This window comes from Setaria italica, chromosome V (assembly GCF_000263155.2).
Source record: "Setaria italica strain Yugu1 chromosome V, Setaria_italica_v2.0, whole genome shotgun sequence".
Taxonomy (NCBI): Eukaryota; Viridiplantae; Streptophyta; class Magnoliopsida; order Poales; family Poaceae; genus Setaria; species Setaria italica.
Genome location: NC_028454.1, coordinates 44,872,429 through 44,887,560, shown reverse-complemented (window position 1 = coordinate 44,887,560; position 15,132 = coordinate 44,872,429). Strand labels below are relative to the sequence as shown.

At 48.6% G+C, this 15,132-nt stretch overlaps 2 protein-coding genes across 2 annotated transcripts; both read left to right on the top strand.

Annotated features, from left to right (window-relative positions):
* Nucleotides 1-4,271: 4,271 nt before the first annotated feature.
* LOC101763410 (CBS domain-containing protein CBSX6) lies at nucleotides 4,272-8,096 on the top strand. The gene is made up of 2 exons (XM_004971017.3): nucleotides 4,272-5,010; nucleotides 6,898-8,096. The coding sequence occupies exons 1-2, from the start codon at nucleotides 4,688-4,690 to the stop codon at nucleotides 7,799-7,801; spliced, it is 1,227 nt and encodes a 408-aa protein (XP_004971074.1). The 5' UTR covers nucleotides 4,272-4,687; the 3' UTR covers nucleotides 7,802-8,096.
* A 2,113-nt stretch (nucleotides 8,097-10,209) lies between these two features.
* On the top strand, nucleotides 10,210-14,112 carry LOC101763005 (stearoyl-[acyl-carrier-protein] 9-desaturase 2, chloroplastic). The gene is made up of 3 exons (XM_004971016.3): nucleotides 10,210-10,556; nucleotides 12,330-12,828; nucleotides 13,145-14,112. The coding sequence occupies exons 1-3, from the start codon at nucleotides 10,429-10,431 to the stop codon at nucleotides 13,703-13,705; spliced, it is 1,188 nt and encodes a 395-aa protein (XP_004971073.1). The 5' UTR covers nucleotides 10,210-10,428; the 3' UTR covers nucleotides 13,706-14,112.
* Nucleotides 14,113-15,132: the final 1,020 nt, after the last annotated feature.

Sequence of the window (15,132 nt, the reverse complement as noted above, 5' to 3'; positions counted from 1 at the left end):
GACGATTATTCGATTGCAGACAGCTTTATTTTATCTCGAATAACAACGGAAGCAGCACCTGGGCACGTTATGTATAGACACTAGGGCCTAGACACGGGGTGGCGCAGTAATTATTCTTTTAGGCTCCGGTTTTTTTGAAGGTGGTCCCTCTCCTTCCTGGCCTCTCAAGTAGAAGTCCATTTCTCGAGTTTCCTTTAAAGTCAAGGGGCTAATCTGTTTTACGTCCCCCCCCACAAAGGGGGGGGGGGGGGGGGGCGCGGGGCGGGCATACAGAAATAACAAGACGACAAGATGGAAAGGAAATGATTGGAGTTAGTTGTACAAACGTACACTAACCTCGCGAAGGAAGAAAAGCGAAAGCTCTAGAGCCTTGATGTGATGAATTTCTAACAAATCATCGTCAAGCCGTTAAAACAAATCAACACCCACTCCATCCCTCCCTGGATCGCAAAAAAGAAAAGGAAAGAAGGAAACGCCAGTGGCTCGAATCTTAAAGCGCGGAGCCAATTTAGGCCCCGTTTGGCACGGTTCTCAGCCCGTGCGAAAATAGCCAAAAGTTCTGTTTGGAACGGTTCTCAGCTCGTGCGAAAATAGCTTTGACTCTGACTGCTTTGATAAAGCAGCCTTTTCTGATTCTGGTTTGTGTTGTTAGAAAAATATTTGCTAAAATAGCTTCTCCTAACTTTTAGATTGGAAAGAAGATGTGAAATATCCATTGTACCCTTATCTTTCTTGTTTCTTCTTCCTCTTTTCTTTTTCTTTTTCTCTTCATTACACTTTTCTTTTCTTTCCTTTCTTATTTCTCTTTCCTTCTCCCCTGTCGAGTATAGATCCCCATACCCGCAAGGAAAAAAGAAAACGGACTCCTACTAGTATTCCCCTGTAATCCTATCAGGACTCATACTATGTAATAATCCCACCCCCTGGAGTATATAAAGGAGGGCAGGGGTATCTAGATCGGTAAACCAACAGAGATGAAGACCTCATAGAACCACAATAGAGGATCAAATCCTCAACACCAAACAACACCTAAGCGTAGGGCGCAATATACAACACCCCAAACATGACGTAGGGTATTACACTACTCTGGCGGCCCGAACCTATATAAATCCATGTCTTGTATCCTCACTTTTACCTTCAAGTTCCAGATCTGGCAGTTCCTCACCAACCAATCCACTACCTCGTGATACCCCTCGATAGGCTGTCGGGTATAAAACACCGACATCTGGCGCGCTAGGTAGGGGTGATCATCGATATCATCGGGCGAGCTTGAAGGATCTCATCTTCAAAATCAATCTATTCGATGAGAAGCAAGTCGCCGAGTTCCAATTTGAAAAGGAGCGTGGAGTGGAGTAATTCACCTACCGCTGATTGTCTCCAAGCATCAAGATCGAGATGGAATAGAATTGGACGGTGTCAAGACAGAATCCTACAGGGAATCGATTTCCTTAGTCGAGTCCGAAGCGGAGACCAACTTTGTTGATCGGAGTCGAAAAAGCACGCCAAGCATCAAAATAAAGAAACAGATGTCGTTGTTCCCTCTGGCGCTGGAAATCAATGGTGTATTTAGCTATGCACACGCCAAAAAAGCTACCAGAAGGACTTTAGCTTGCGTGGCAACACCAAAAACTCTTCGACGATGCAATCAACTACTTTTGCTACCCTGACGTCCGGCCGCATCAAGTCACCAACGACAACTTCAACTACTCATCTTGACTAGAAAACTAGTCGAGGACAGTCTACTTCGACTACTCGTCTCGATTAGAAAACTAGTCGAGGGCGGGTTCCACGTGATCAACAATTAGTCGGAATCGACTCCAACTAGTTGGCTTTATCAATAATCGACACGACTTCGTTGACAATCATCCATGAATCAAGCTAAGTCACTTTTTTAATTATTTAATATAATTTTTCCAGCTTGTTTTCCACATGCAGGGCAGCACGCCGAGTACTTTTTTGTGTACGCCTCTCGATGGAAAAATACCCTCCAGAGCTACACTTTGCCAATTATTCCTAGGCATGTGAACCAACAGCCATGGACTTGGTACACCGAATTATAGAGGCTATAGCCACAGGTTTTGTGCACTGATTTCCGGAAGCTTTGCCAACAGGCTTGGTATATCAAATTTCGGAGGCTACGGTCACGGGTTTGGTGTACTGAGTGCTGGAGGCTTGCAGCGGCTACACCCTAAGGAGACACAAATCATATGCACAGCAACAAGCGCTCTCCTCGCCAAAAAAGCAGAAGAGTCTCAATGACTACTTTACGCGCAATTGCGCAGTCTTTTTATCGCAATGCCGACTACTTATTTTCACTGTCTTCTCTTAGTGGTCACTAATATCCTCGAGCAGAACATGCCTTAATTCGTGAAAACCTCGGATCTTCTGTCATGCCTAAATGTTAGGACGCGAGACAAAGATTTCCATAGCAGCAATGTCAGTACGCGTACATGAGACAAAGATCTCACACACAGTGGCAATGGCTAAATAGGGACTGAGAGTCTAAACGTAATAGGCTAACTACTCGAGAGAAATATGGTCAAAATAAGAGCATGACATACAACATTATATTCATCACTGAATAAATTTCAGTAGTTCCAAATTCTACAAATATACTATATAACGTATGCATCTCTTCTTGCAGGTCAAGCTTCGGCGACGACTCTTCAGGACGCTCAGCATACCAACAATAGCTCCGCTAGCTCCCAAGCTCGAGGGCTAAGCGGCAATTACTACTCGGAATATCTCAAATGGCTAAACTAGCTTCCAAGTTCGGAGGCTAAGTGCCAAATAACTACTAAACGTGGCTTCCACGGCTCACCTGGCGTATAAGCTCGGGTTTAGACGCCGCTCAAAAGATGACTGGCGTGAAGACTAAAGACTCTCGGATTGATTATTTAATCATTCCAAGGCTCAGGGGCTTACATACAGCAGTTGATTTTTTCAAGATGAAAGAACAAGATTCAAGATTTTATAGACCCTCGGTCTGATTCTTTGATTCAATCTAAGGCTGGGGGGCTACTTCATATGGAGTGCGACTTCCGCCACCCTTCGTATTACATTCCAAAGATGAAAATTACAAAATCAAGACGATCAAGAGTTTGAGCACACCATAGCCTCATGCAGCTTTGAGGAATTTTGAAGATTCAACCAGACAAAGTACTCGAAGAGCACCTAAACTACTCGGCGAGGATCTGAAAAGTACTCGAAGGCTGCTGCATTCGACTATGAAGCGCTCGGAGGCTTGTCGGGAATAGATCCCCGGTACTCGTAAGGAAGGAAGAAGATGGACTCCTACTAGAATTCCCTGTAATTCTACTAGGACTTATATCCTGTAATCCTACTAATCCTACTAGGACTTCTCCTTGTAATCGACTAGTAATTCCACTCCTGAAGTATATAAAGGAAGGCAGGGGTAACTAGATCGGTAGACAAACAGAGACGAAGACCTTATAGAACCACAACAGAGGACCAAATCCTCAACACCAAACAACATCCAAGCACAGGGCGCAATATACAACACCCTAAACAGAATGTAGAGTATTACGCTACTCTGGCAGCTCGAACTTGTATAAATCTGTATCTTGTGTCCTCGCTTTTACCTTAAAGTTTCAGGTCTGACGATCCTTCACTAACCAATCTACTACCTCGGGATACCCCTCGATAGGTAACCGGGTATAAAACATCGACATCCCCTTTTTTTCTTTTCCCCTCCTCTCTTCCTTATCCGGTCGGCCTCTCCCTCTCCCTATTCAGGTGCCTCCCCTCTCTTCTCAGCAGGCGCCCAGACCTAGGCAGCAGCCATGCCCCCACGTCGCGCCCCCACGCGAACGCGCCGCTCAACTGTGCCTGTGAGCCGCCAGCTGCCCCGACCGTAGCCCCATGTGGGTGCGCCGCTCAGCCATGCCGCTGGCTGCCCCGACCGCGCCTGGCCCCATGGTTGCCGCCGCGTCGTCGCCGTGTGCAGCAGCTACGGCGAGCGTGCTGCACCGGCCACGCTTGCCCCCAAGCCGGACTTCGCACCATCGTCGTCCGTCTTGCACCGGCACCGTCCATTGCTCCTCCTTCGGGGACAAAGATGGAAAACGACCTGTTGGGACGAGAAGGAGCCGGCATGAGCCACTATTTTTCCTCCTCCCCGGTAGAGAAACGCAGAGAGCAGGATTTTCAAGGCTTCTGCCCGGCTTCCGCTTGTGACCCATTTTGAGGTTGATCCTTTGGCACGGCTTCTTAAAAAATCGCTCGAGAAACTGCTCGATGAGCCAGGCTTAAGCTTAAGCACCCCGCATTAGCTGCCCACCCGCACACTTTGTCAGCCTCTTCTAATCTCTTCTCTTCCCCTGCGCGGCCACCCCCACCTCCGCGAAGCGCTCGGCCGTGTTTCTCTCGGCTCGTCTCGCTCCCTCCCATCGTTCGTCGTCCACCAGAGCGCAGCGCTCGTCGGACTCCGCCGCCTGCAATTCCTCCTGACCCCGGCTTTTAATGGGCTTTCCCTCCCTCCGACATGGCCGGCGATCTCCGCACCCGCGCCGCCGGTGACCGCCCCTCCTCCCCCTCATCTGCCTCCCTCCTCGCCGCTGCAGGAGGCGGCCCCAGCCCCAGCCTCGGCCCCTCCAGCCTCCTGCTCCACCTGCTCCTCCTCCACTCGCTCTTATAGCGCCCCACGCCGGCACCTGCGCGCGCCCCCATGGCCGCCGTCTTCTTCCACCACGTCGTCGGCGACCTCACCTGCGGCAAGCCGGAGGTCTCCGAGCTCCACGACACCGACACGCTCGAGGACGCCGCGCGCGCCATCGCCTCCAGCCCCGAGGGCGCCGTGCCCGTCTGGCGCCCGCGGGCCGCGCCTGAGGACCCGCCCTCCGGGGTCAGGTTCATCGGGATGATCTCCGCTCTCGACATCGCCGCGTTCGTCGCCACCGCGGGGGTCGGGGACAGGGCCATGCGAGCGGTCGTCGGCGAGGTCGTGCAGCCCAACCCCGGGTTGCTCAGGGAGATCGATCCGGGTACCAGGTGAGGTCTCTGCTTGATCCGTGGTTTGTCGATGCGCGATCTCTTCTAGCTTCTGTCCTCGAGCGCTTATCTATCCACAAAATTCGGCTTCGAACGCGTGCGTCGACTGATTCGTTAGCAATGGTATGCTTATGATGCCCGATCTCTAATCATACGCGGTGGAGTGTTGAACTGATCAATACGTGTGCGCGATTCCATGTGTTCTCACTGATCCGTGAGCGGAATGGACTCTTCCCATGTTTTGGTTTTATGCTGCTCTATCTATAGGCATAGGATGCAATCTCACGTAGTAGGTGGTGCCCGTAAGTGTTCTAGTTTATTTACTGCGGCTCCTGCTCTGTGGATCAATCTCTGCTTTTCACTGCTCCTGCTTTAGCCTTTTTTTAGTGTGATCTGTGGTTCATCTTTGTCTTATCTTAATCTTACTAGTATAGTAGCTTCAGCTTTGGAGGAAGATGCGGGCAAAAGGCCCATCTGATTTTTTACAGATCACATGGGTTTGTGGTTAAATTACTCCTGAGATCGGGTTGCCAGGTTGCTCTAGCTGAATGCAGATGCTAATTGACTACCGCAGCTGCCTACCTTCCTCTTTTTGTCATGGTTTCTGAGGGTCGGATGAAGTCTGTTACGTCATGTTTGCTAGTATATCAATGTAGTCCACATCACATAACAGATCAGGTTGCTTTTGAGGCAGCACTAAAGAACCATTCATCATCTCTTAGACAGACAGTTGAATATGACTTTCATTTTGCTTTAAATTTGATCCTTGATTTTAGGGTTGATCTTAAGATTTAATATGAATGTAGAGGTCTCTTTTAGGTTTTCAATTTTGGTTTGTATAGGTGCCTTGGTGGCCATGTAGATTGGATCAGTCGTCACAGAAGCCTTAGGCTTTTCCTTTGATAGGCAAAGCAAAGTCATCCATGAAAGGCAATCAGCTACCTTAATTACAGCTATGTGTGTAATGTAGAAGTGTTTGTTCACTAAAAAGATTATTTAGTCCATCATGAAAATAGATTACTCAAACTGTCAAACACTATAAATAGGTCAGGTTTGTGCTACGTGTATCCTACTGCATGCGCTGGTAAATTGAGATGGCATGGCTTGAATTTTTATTGACTTCTGAACTTATATCTTAAGAACAAACTGGCAACTGAATGGCACAATATCAGGAAAAAAAACCCTTAATTGTCAGCCTCACAAATACTTCTCTTATCTGTTGATTGTAGTTCAGTTGTTAGGTAAACACCAAGATATTTAGTGTCAGTAGCTACAATTTCAGTATAATGACGGACCCCAACGATCCGGTGCTGAACTGTGCAAGTTTTCTTCATGAAACAGAAAACAGCAGTTTCGTATTGTAATATGATGTGGACAACTCCAGTTGTTTGGCATGTTCTTCCAAACTCACACAATCCGGATGGGGTTTCACGTGGCACAGCACTTGTCTTTCTGATTTTATTTGCCTGAAGAGGAACAAAGTGGGGACATGATTCCATTGCACAATGTAATGCCAGAAACAGGAAGGTAGATACATGAGTAAATACAATAACGTTAAATACATGAACGCATGAGTGCATGGCAAATGCAATGCAGTCCAATCATGTGTCAGAGTGATTCGGAAATATCCAGAAATGACAACAGCTCGTATGCTGACAGGTAACCAAAACACCAAATAGTTCGATTGCAAAAAAAGGAAAGAACTTCTGAATCTTTCCGCAACCTGAACCTGCATTTCCGGTGATGTTTTATCCGTTTCAGAAAAAGAGTCTATCTATATCATATTTCCCTGCATAGTATTTTTTTAACTTTCAAGAAAGTAGATCCTTTCGAAATGTACTGTGTTCTACTGCCTGTTACTCAAATAAGTTTCTTTTGCTTTCGAAGGTTGATTGACGCGCTGGAGCTCATGAGGCACGGAGTGAAGCGCTTCCTTGTTCGCAAGAGTGGGAGCTGGAAAGGCATTACCAAGAGGTTTTCAGTACTTTATAATGGCAAATGGCTGAAGAATATGGAATCAACATCTCCAAGCGCAGCGAGCAGCAGCAGGCAGTTGTCCTCGTCTACTGGTTCTGCTTCTGCAGACAAGTTTTGCTGCCTCTCAAGGGAAGATGTTCTCCGGTTTCTAATTGGATGCCTCGGTGCTCTCGCGCCCATCCCATTGACTCAGATATCTTCCCTTGGAGCCATCAACCCACACTACAGTTACGTAGAAGCATCTGCGCCCGCCATGGAAGCAATTCAGAAGATCCCTCAAGACCCATGCGCCGTTGCCGTAGTGGAGACGACTCCAGATGGAACCCGTAAGATACTAGGAGACATCTCTACTTACAAACTGTGGAAATGTGACTATGTTTCAGCAGCATGGGCTCTGGCAAACCTGTCAGCCGGGCAGTTCGTCATTGGCGCCGACGAGAACGGGTCAACGCCTATCTCTGTCCTCCCGGAGCCTCCCATCAGCCCATCATCACCGGTGGAAGAGATCAGCCCCGGGCGCTCGCCCAGGGCGAAGAAGTTCAGCAGCAGGAGCATCGGTTTCCAAGCGAACCAGATGTCGGCATGGCGGACGCGGAGCTCGTTCCACCGGGGCAGGAGCACGCCGCTGACGTGCAAGAGCACGAGCACCCTCGCCGCGGTCATGGCGCAGATGCTGTCCCACCGGGCCACGCACGTCTGGGTGACGGACGCGGAGTCGGAGGAGGACGGCGTCCTTGTCGGCGTGGTGGGCTACACCGAGATCTTCTATGCCGCCACCAGAAGCGCCTCCCCGAGCCCGACACCGTCTTCTTGATGCACCGCACTGTATTGTACAGTAGACTTGATCCTGGTGGTCAGCCCCGGTGCACGGCCTCGCACCGAACTGTACACTGTAGTCGTCTGATCTGTTGGTTTGTCTGGAGAGTTTTTAGATATTCTTGGTCTGCGTAGCGCAAGACTTGTGGTATATATTGTTTGCATTCGAATAAAGTTTAGGACTTGCCTGGGAGCCTACACCATTTTGCATGCTCCCCTGCAGCTGCCAAATGTACGTATGGATGATACCTTACTCTTTCACATGTATAATTTTTTTTTGAACGGCTTTCACATGTATAGTTGAGTACCTGAGAAGTTCTTCTCCATGGTTGCATCCAGGGGCGGATCCAGGACCCGGGCTGCAGCCCGGGGCGAGATCATGGAGTCTCTTTAACCTATGTGCTGTTTAGCCTAATAAAATGAGGTTTAGGAGACAAAATTAGACTATTTTAGGTGTGATTCAACAGCTCAGCCCGGGGCGCAGTCCCGTTCTGGATCCGCCCCTGGTTGCATCTGATAAAAATACAAAACGATGGTGCATTCGTGAGCACAGCTTAAGATTCACTTGCAGTTTTTTCTTAAAAAAAAAGGCGAGGAGTCATTTGGGCCGTCTTCGGGTTGTCTGTGGCTCGGTCCGAAAGCTTTGGGCCGTCGGTTCCTCAGATGGCAGCGCAATTCTGAATTTCTTTCTGTTTGTTTTTTTAAAGTAACTTTCTTTCTATTTGTGACACGACACCTGCCTCCGCAGTTTGTACCTGTTCGATCGAAATCACTCCTGCTACGTCGGTCCACCATTCCATCACAAATGATTTCCTCTTGAGTTGCAAAAGGTAGGTTGGAATTCAGAGAGCCTTCATTCCCCATTACAAGTACTAACTTCACCCAATTCGCCGGCCACCGGCAGCGTACGGTTCAGCCATTCAGGACATGGCAGCAGTGCAACAGAACTAGTCAATGCAGGAAGTTGGTGCTCATCAGTCGGAGCCGGAGCAGCGTGTCCTACATGCACACACACGCACGCGCGTCGCGATCTGGGTGCGCCTGCCTGCGCCGGCGTGGCGTGGACGGGATCCGCATCATTCCCTTTCCCTCTGGGTTTCTCCCTCTCCGATCCGTCGCCTCCAGCCTCGGTTTCATCGACGGACGGCACCCGCTCGGCTCCGACCGCCCTCCGCGGGCAACAAACGTTTGTTTTCACGGCCAGGGGCTGGCTGGCATCTACTGCTTCTGGCCCCGCGCCCCTTTTGGCCTCTTGCTGCTGCGGCGTCCGCGCCGAGCACCCGCGCGGCTGGCAAATCCAACGCACACGCAGGATTGCCCCGCGACTTTACCCCACGAGAAGGGTCTCGTTTCAAATTATAAATTATTCCAAATTATAATTTGTACAATTTAGAACGAAAAAAAGTAGGAGTGAGCTTGTTGTTAAACTAAAGGCAGCACACTTGCTTTTCAGATATCGTCAAAGGCGATCTTATCTAGCACTCGTTGGAGTCTTGGAGATAATCCATTAATCCCACCCACCTCGTCACGTTTTTCTCCGTTCTCCAAACGTTTTTTTTTCCACGGTGCTAGAGCCTAGGGACGGCGATTTTTCCAGCAAGGACTGCACAACGACCGCACGTTTTTCAGCTACCATAAATGCGCTTAGCGGAGATATCCAGTGCAAGACTAAAATCATGTGCAATCATTTCAAAGATCGTCATGTTTTTGTTAGCTAACCAACATGACATGAAAATTCAGTGTAATCCTCCACACTCACGTGACATGAAAATTCAACTTCATTAACGATATCAGTCAAAGTACATTTCAAGAGTTACTCAAGTTATTCCTAGATATCTAAGAGATGTCATTCCTATGATAACTTGAGCTAACTTAAAACATCACTTATTTACAGTGGCGGATCTAGGACCCGGACTACAGCCTGCAGCCTGGATCTAGGTATGAAAATCAACATAGGTCCAAACAAAATTACGTAGGTACCGTAAGTCCCGTCCTCCCCCAGTCATATCATGTTGGAGGGGGCCTATATTATCAAGAGACCGCCGTGTGCCACCAAAGAAAATAACTACGTAGTTATGTGCATATGTGTCCATCGTTGATGACTAGATGTTATTTAACGTGAAAGCAGGAGCGAACATCTGCTAGGATCTAGAGGATTTCGATACTCCTAAGGCCTCGTTGGCTTGTCTCTTAAGAAGCAAGGACGCGTGCTTCCATTCATTTCTTAATCCTCACTCAAAGCAATTACGAACAAGTGTTTAGGCTCTCCCTCGGTGAAGAAAAGAACAACTTGGTGACTACCGAGTACTAGAGCGGCCTCCCACTGGAAAGTGAAACCAGAGGGGCGAATCGGTAATTCCAGTGGTAGAAAGAGACATAAATATGGGCCCGTGCCGAGTGGCATCCAGTAGTCTCGCAGCGGTGGTGGCTCCCCCCTCCCCTCTGCAGAACCCAAACCTGAGGCGGAGATCGCACGGGGGGCAGCCCATCTCTCGCACCGCCGTTTGTTTCGCTCTCGCTCTTGCCACCACCACCACCCACATCCCAATCTCGGTTACGAGGAGCACCACCAGCAGCAGCGCCCGGCTCCTTGGCGGCGGCGGACTGAGCGAGCGGCTCCCCCCGATGGCCTCCAGGATGGCGCTCCGCCTCAACGACGTCACGCTCTGCACCTCCCCGCCCCTCGCCACCCGCCGCCGCCGCCGCGCCGGCAGCGTCAAGGTCCTCGCCGTCGCCTCCACCGTCTCCACCCAGTAAGCCCGGCCCCCCTTCGTCTCTCTCTGAGCTCGTGTTCCCCCCATTGATAGATGGATTGGTTGGTTCCTCGGATTAGACGGACCGGCTGCTCCGTCCAGCGGCGACGTGTCTGCGCCGAACGATTTAGGCGCGTTCGTGCTTGGATTGGTAATCCGCGGGGGTTACCCCGTCGTTCTCGCGAGGTCTTCCGCCGCCTCCGCGTGCAATGTCGGATTAGATTCGATTTCTCTGTTCACCTTTTACTTCCCGACGTTCCGGGTTGGCGCCCGTGTCAGGCTTTGTCAGATTCGCTCCTGCCCTCGCCGAGCTCCACCGGTCTCGGTGGCGGCAACGCCCTCACATGGGGGACGCCTTCGTAGATCAGGCGCCAAGGTCGCAGCCGCGCCATTAAATTCTGCATGGGTAGGTCGTTTTCTTTGCGCGGCGGGGGACCGGCGCCGTCCCGGCTCCTGAGCGTTCGGTTGCCTTGCCGTCGACCGCAAGCGAAGGCGAGCCCCTTTCTGCTGTGCCGGTCCCTTTCAGATTTCTTTTGATGCCGTGTTTACTCCTCGGCATTAAATTTTCCTGGGACCTTCTACTTGACCGGGGACCCTGGCAGTTCGTCACTCCGTGTACCTCTTAATGATTGCATTCTAGAATTGTTGGAGGCAGGGTACCATATCACCGTTTAATTGCACTGCACTGTGGAGTGGTTGTACTGGCTATAGAAGTTTGCCGTTCGAGTGCCAAGAGCCATGAGGGTGTCTCACCTTGGTTTTCTTAGTTTTGCATCAGAGGTGAAGATGTGTGTTTGTTGTCGAGGTTGGTCGATTTGGTAGCCCGTACAGTTCTCGGTGGCGTAGTTTGGTGGAATTTAATTTGATTTGCCCCACAGGACCATTGGGCTCTTAGGTAGCTGATTCATGACAGCTCTTTTTTGTTCATCTGCTTGGGATGACGGGGTTTATGAAGTCAATAAATACACTCTTACGGTGGAATATAACAAACTGCTTCTGTCATATCATAGGCATATTAATTTGAAAATGGAAGCACATCCAGGATTCTATCCAGGACAAATTTATTTATTTTCTTATCAAGAGGTGGTTCACAATCCATGATCGGTGACCATTGCTATGTGAAGTTTGTAAATAGAAGTGGGTTTTACTGCTAATTCTAACTTAATCAAGACTACTTCGAGCCACATGTAGATTTTTGTGATAGATTTGGCTGGAAGGTTAGAGAACTATAGTCAACCAGTTCCAATGCAAAGAGTGCCAGCTTAATTCCTACTGGATTTCAGTTTTTATGTCATGACTTTTACTCTTCATGTGCATTCCATTCATTAGTTTAAGGCCAGTCTTGCTTGCACAGTGCTTTTATATTCAATACAAAGGAGAACAAGTATGGCTGTTTATGCCATATATGAACCATGTGGTTCACCATACACTAGCATGAGCATACCGTATACATGCTAACATGAGCCAGCAAAGCGGTCTGCATCTCTGAGTGCATATAAATATGCTCAGTGGAAACAAATTGGAGAGTAGTGATGATCATCTCCACGGGTCTGCTGGGGCTTAGATGTTTCTTTTGGTCGTTTCATTAGTGATTTGTAGTGTGCATGTAATCTGGCTGGATTTTATAACCACAAGCTCACTTGTTCCAGATTTGCTACCAGTTTTGACCGTGTCCACATCCTGAAGTCTAAACTTGTTTCATAGTACGGGAATAGGATGGATTCATCATGTAACTGGTAACTAATCAAACCCTTTTCCACAAAACTGTTCCAGGGTTGAGAATAAGAAGCCATTTGCTCCTCCCAGGGAAGTACATGTCCAGGTTACACATTCAATGCCACCTCAGAAGATTGAAATGTTCAAGTCTCTTGATGACTGGGCTAGAGATAACCTCTTGACACATCTTAAGCCAGTCGAGAAGTGTTGGCAGCCACAGGATTTCCTCCCTGACCCAGCATCTGAAGGATTTCATGATGAAGTTAAGGAACTCAGAGAACGGGCCAAGGAAATCCCTGATGATTACCTTGTTTGTTTGGTTGGGGACATGATTACTGAGGAGGCGCTTCCAACATACCAGACTATGCTTAACACCCTTGATGGTGTCAGGGATGAGACAGGTGCAAGCCCCACTGCCTGGGCAGTTTGGACAAGGGCATGGACTGCTGAGGAGAACCGGCATGGTGATCTCCTAAACAAATATCTGTACCTCACTGGGAGGGTGGATATGAGGCAAATTGAGAAGACAATTCAGTATCTTATTGGCTCTGGAATGGTAACATATTCTTCTTCTTTTCCAATTTTTCTTGCCTATTTAACATGTCTTATAGAACCTTGGCATGTTCATTCAGCTGTTGATGCTTCTGAAGCGTTTATTTTGGCTAGTTGAGAGTTTGATTCTTTCATGAAATTCTTTTGATAGTTATTCACCATGCGCCATGCTTTTTGAGCGACTTCTGTTGTGAAATTGTCAAGTTGTGGTTCAGCTTTCAGCTATGTCATTAGTTAATTCTCTCTCGCTCAGTTTTTGTCTGTCTTGGCTACAGATTATAAATAACTAATGTATACTCTCTTTACTTTGCCCTTTTCAGGATCCTAGGACTGAGAACAACCCTTATCTTGGCTTCATCTACACCTCCTTCCAAGAGCGTGCGACCTTCATCTCACATGGGAACACTGCTCGCCATGCCAAGGACTATGGTGACCTGAAGCTCGCACAAATCTGTGGCATCATCGCCTCGGATGAGAAGCGACATGAAACAGCATACACCAAGATTGTTGAGAAGCTGTTTGAGATGGACCCTGATGGTACCGTGGTTGCTCTGGCTGACATGATGAAGAAGAAGATCTCAATGCCTGCCCACCTGATGTTCGACGGGGAGGACGACAAGCTGTTTGAGCACTTCTCCATGGTCGCACAGAGGCTTGGCGTGTACACCGCCAGGGACTATGCCGACATCCTTGAGTTCCTTGTCAACAGGTGGAAGGTGGCAGACCTTAGTGGCCTGTCCGGTGAGGGTAACAAGGCGCAGGACTACCTTTGCACCCTTGCTCCAAGGATCAGGAGGCTGGACGAGAGGGCCCAGAGCAGAGCCAAGAAAGCTGGAACGATGCCTTTCAGCTGGGTGTATGGTAGGGAAGTCCAACTGTAAGCGGGGAGTGTCATTGCGACTGCATGAGTTCCACGCAACTCGAAGATGACCTCTGGTGTGGCGCACAACATCGTTCTTGAGGTTGACCAAATGGTCTGGGAGCATCTGTTGGTTGGTGACATCTCGTAGAGGGATAGGAGAACGTTGGTCTGTGTTCTAGCTTTGTTTTTTGCTTTAATGTACAACCCCCTATGGCCGCATGAACTGGAAATGGACATGGAGCGAGCATGCTGTTGTCGCCCGTGGTGTGTTTCAGTATGTTATTTCTGTTGTTCAGATCTGTTGAAATTTTGTGGGCTATGAAGTTCTGTTGCTTCTCGTGTTCCAGCCTGAAATCTTGCAAACAATGAGCTCCAACTATGTAATGTAACTATCGTTCTGTCTGCAGATAAGCGGCATATGATTCACCAGTCAGTTCATTCAGTGGTAGTTTAGTATCTGCATAAGTCTGTCGTTGCTGTCTCGCTGCATCGAGAGATGTGGCTACACGGACACCATTGTTAGTGCACTTGAGAGATCTGACAAGGCTCTTTAGAATATCAGATCGACAAGACTCTGGTCTATGGAGAAGAGAATATTATCCGATCAAAACGGTTCCATGCAATATGTTTCCCAATTCTTTTAAAAAAAGAAATTAATTTGCACATCTCTCTCTCTCTCACTCATGTGGTTATGCAGAATACAGATTGAAATATACGAAATGCTGTACCAAGATAATATGCTGTCTCAGCAGTTGATATTCGCTTCCCTTCGTATGACAGCCGTATACAGTACAAGTGGAGGTGGAGCAGAGCTAGGCCAAAACGGCTTCTGACCTTTTCCATTTGCAGGTTGCAGCAACTGAGCTGTGCTAGCTTGCCACTCCTTCACATTCTGTTTTGAGACCATGCATTTGTTCCAAATTCTGCGAGTGCAAGTATTTGCTAAAAAAATGCGAAATTCGTATTCTTTTGGGTAAAGCTTCAAAATGCTGGTAAATTAAGAAGTCGGTGAACTGAAATGCAATCCAGCCAGCCAATCTGAATGACTGAACGCGCTTGACAAGCTCTTTACTAGAAGGCACTGACAGAGGGGCTCCGAAAAAGGCTCCTTTTGGCCCCACCTGAAGAAAAGGAACAAGCCGAACAATTCCTTTGCGCGATCGTGCCGGATGCTGTCACGAAGCATTCAGGGGGCATGATCCGGCGCTCGAGGCAAAATTCCCTCCGCCATCGAAGAGGAGGAAGCCATTCGCCCATCGCAAGTTGCCGGGGGCATTTGCAATTGCTGCACGATCGCAGCTAATCTATCGACGGGAACGGGACATGCGTTGAGACGGATTGAAGCTTCTTCTCCTGCGTAACCAGATGTTTCAACTTGCCCATCATGTGGCCTACAGGCGTCAGCAAATGGTTCCATGCATGTATTTTTTTTTTATTAATTTTTTT

Excerpts from the sequence above, each read along its gene's own strand:
- LOC101763410 (XM_004971017.3), top strand. The coding sequence starts at position 4,688 with ATGGCCGCCGTCTTCTTCCACCACGTCGTCGGCGACCTCACCTGCGGC. Across the intron at positions 5,011-6,897 it reads GAGATCGATCCGGGTACCAG|GTTGATTGACGCGCTGGAGC; the intron begins GTGAGGTCTCTG and ends TTGCTTTCGAAG.
- LOC101763005 (XM_004971016.3), top strand. The coding sequence starts at position 10,429 with ATGGCCTCCAGGATGGCGCTCCGCCTCAACGACGTCACGCTCTGCACC. Across the intron at positions 10,557-12,329 it reads GCCTCCACCGTCTCCACCCA|GGTTGAGAATAAGAAGCCAT; the intron begins GTAAGCCCGGCC and ends AAACTGTTCCAG. Across the intron at positions 12,829-13,144 it reads ATCTTATTGGCTCTGGAATG|GATCCTAGGACTGAGAACAA; the intron begins GTAACATATTCT and ends TGCCCTTTTCAG.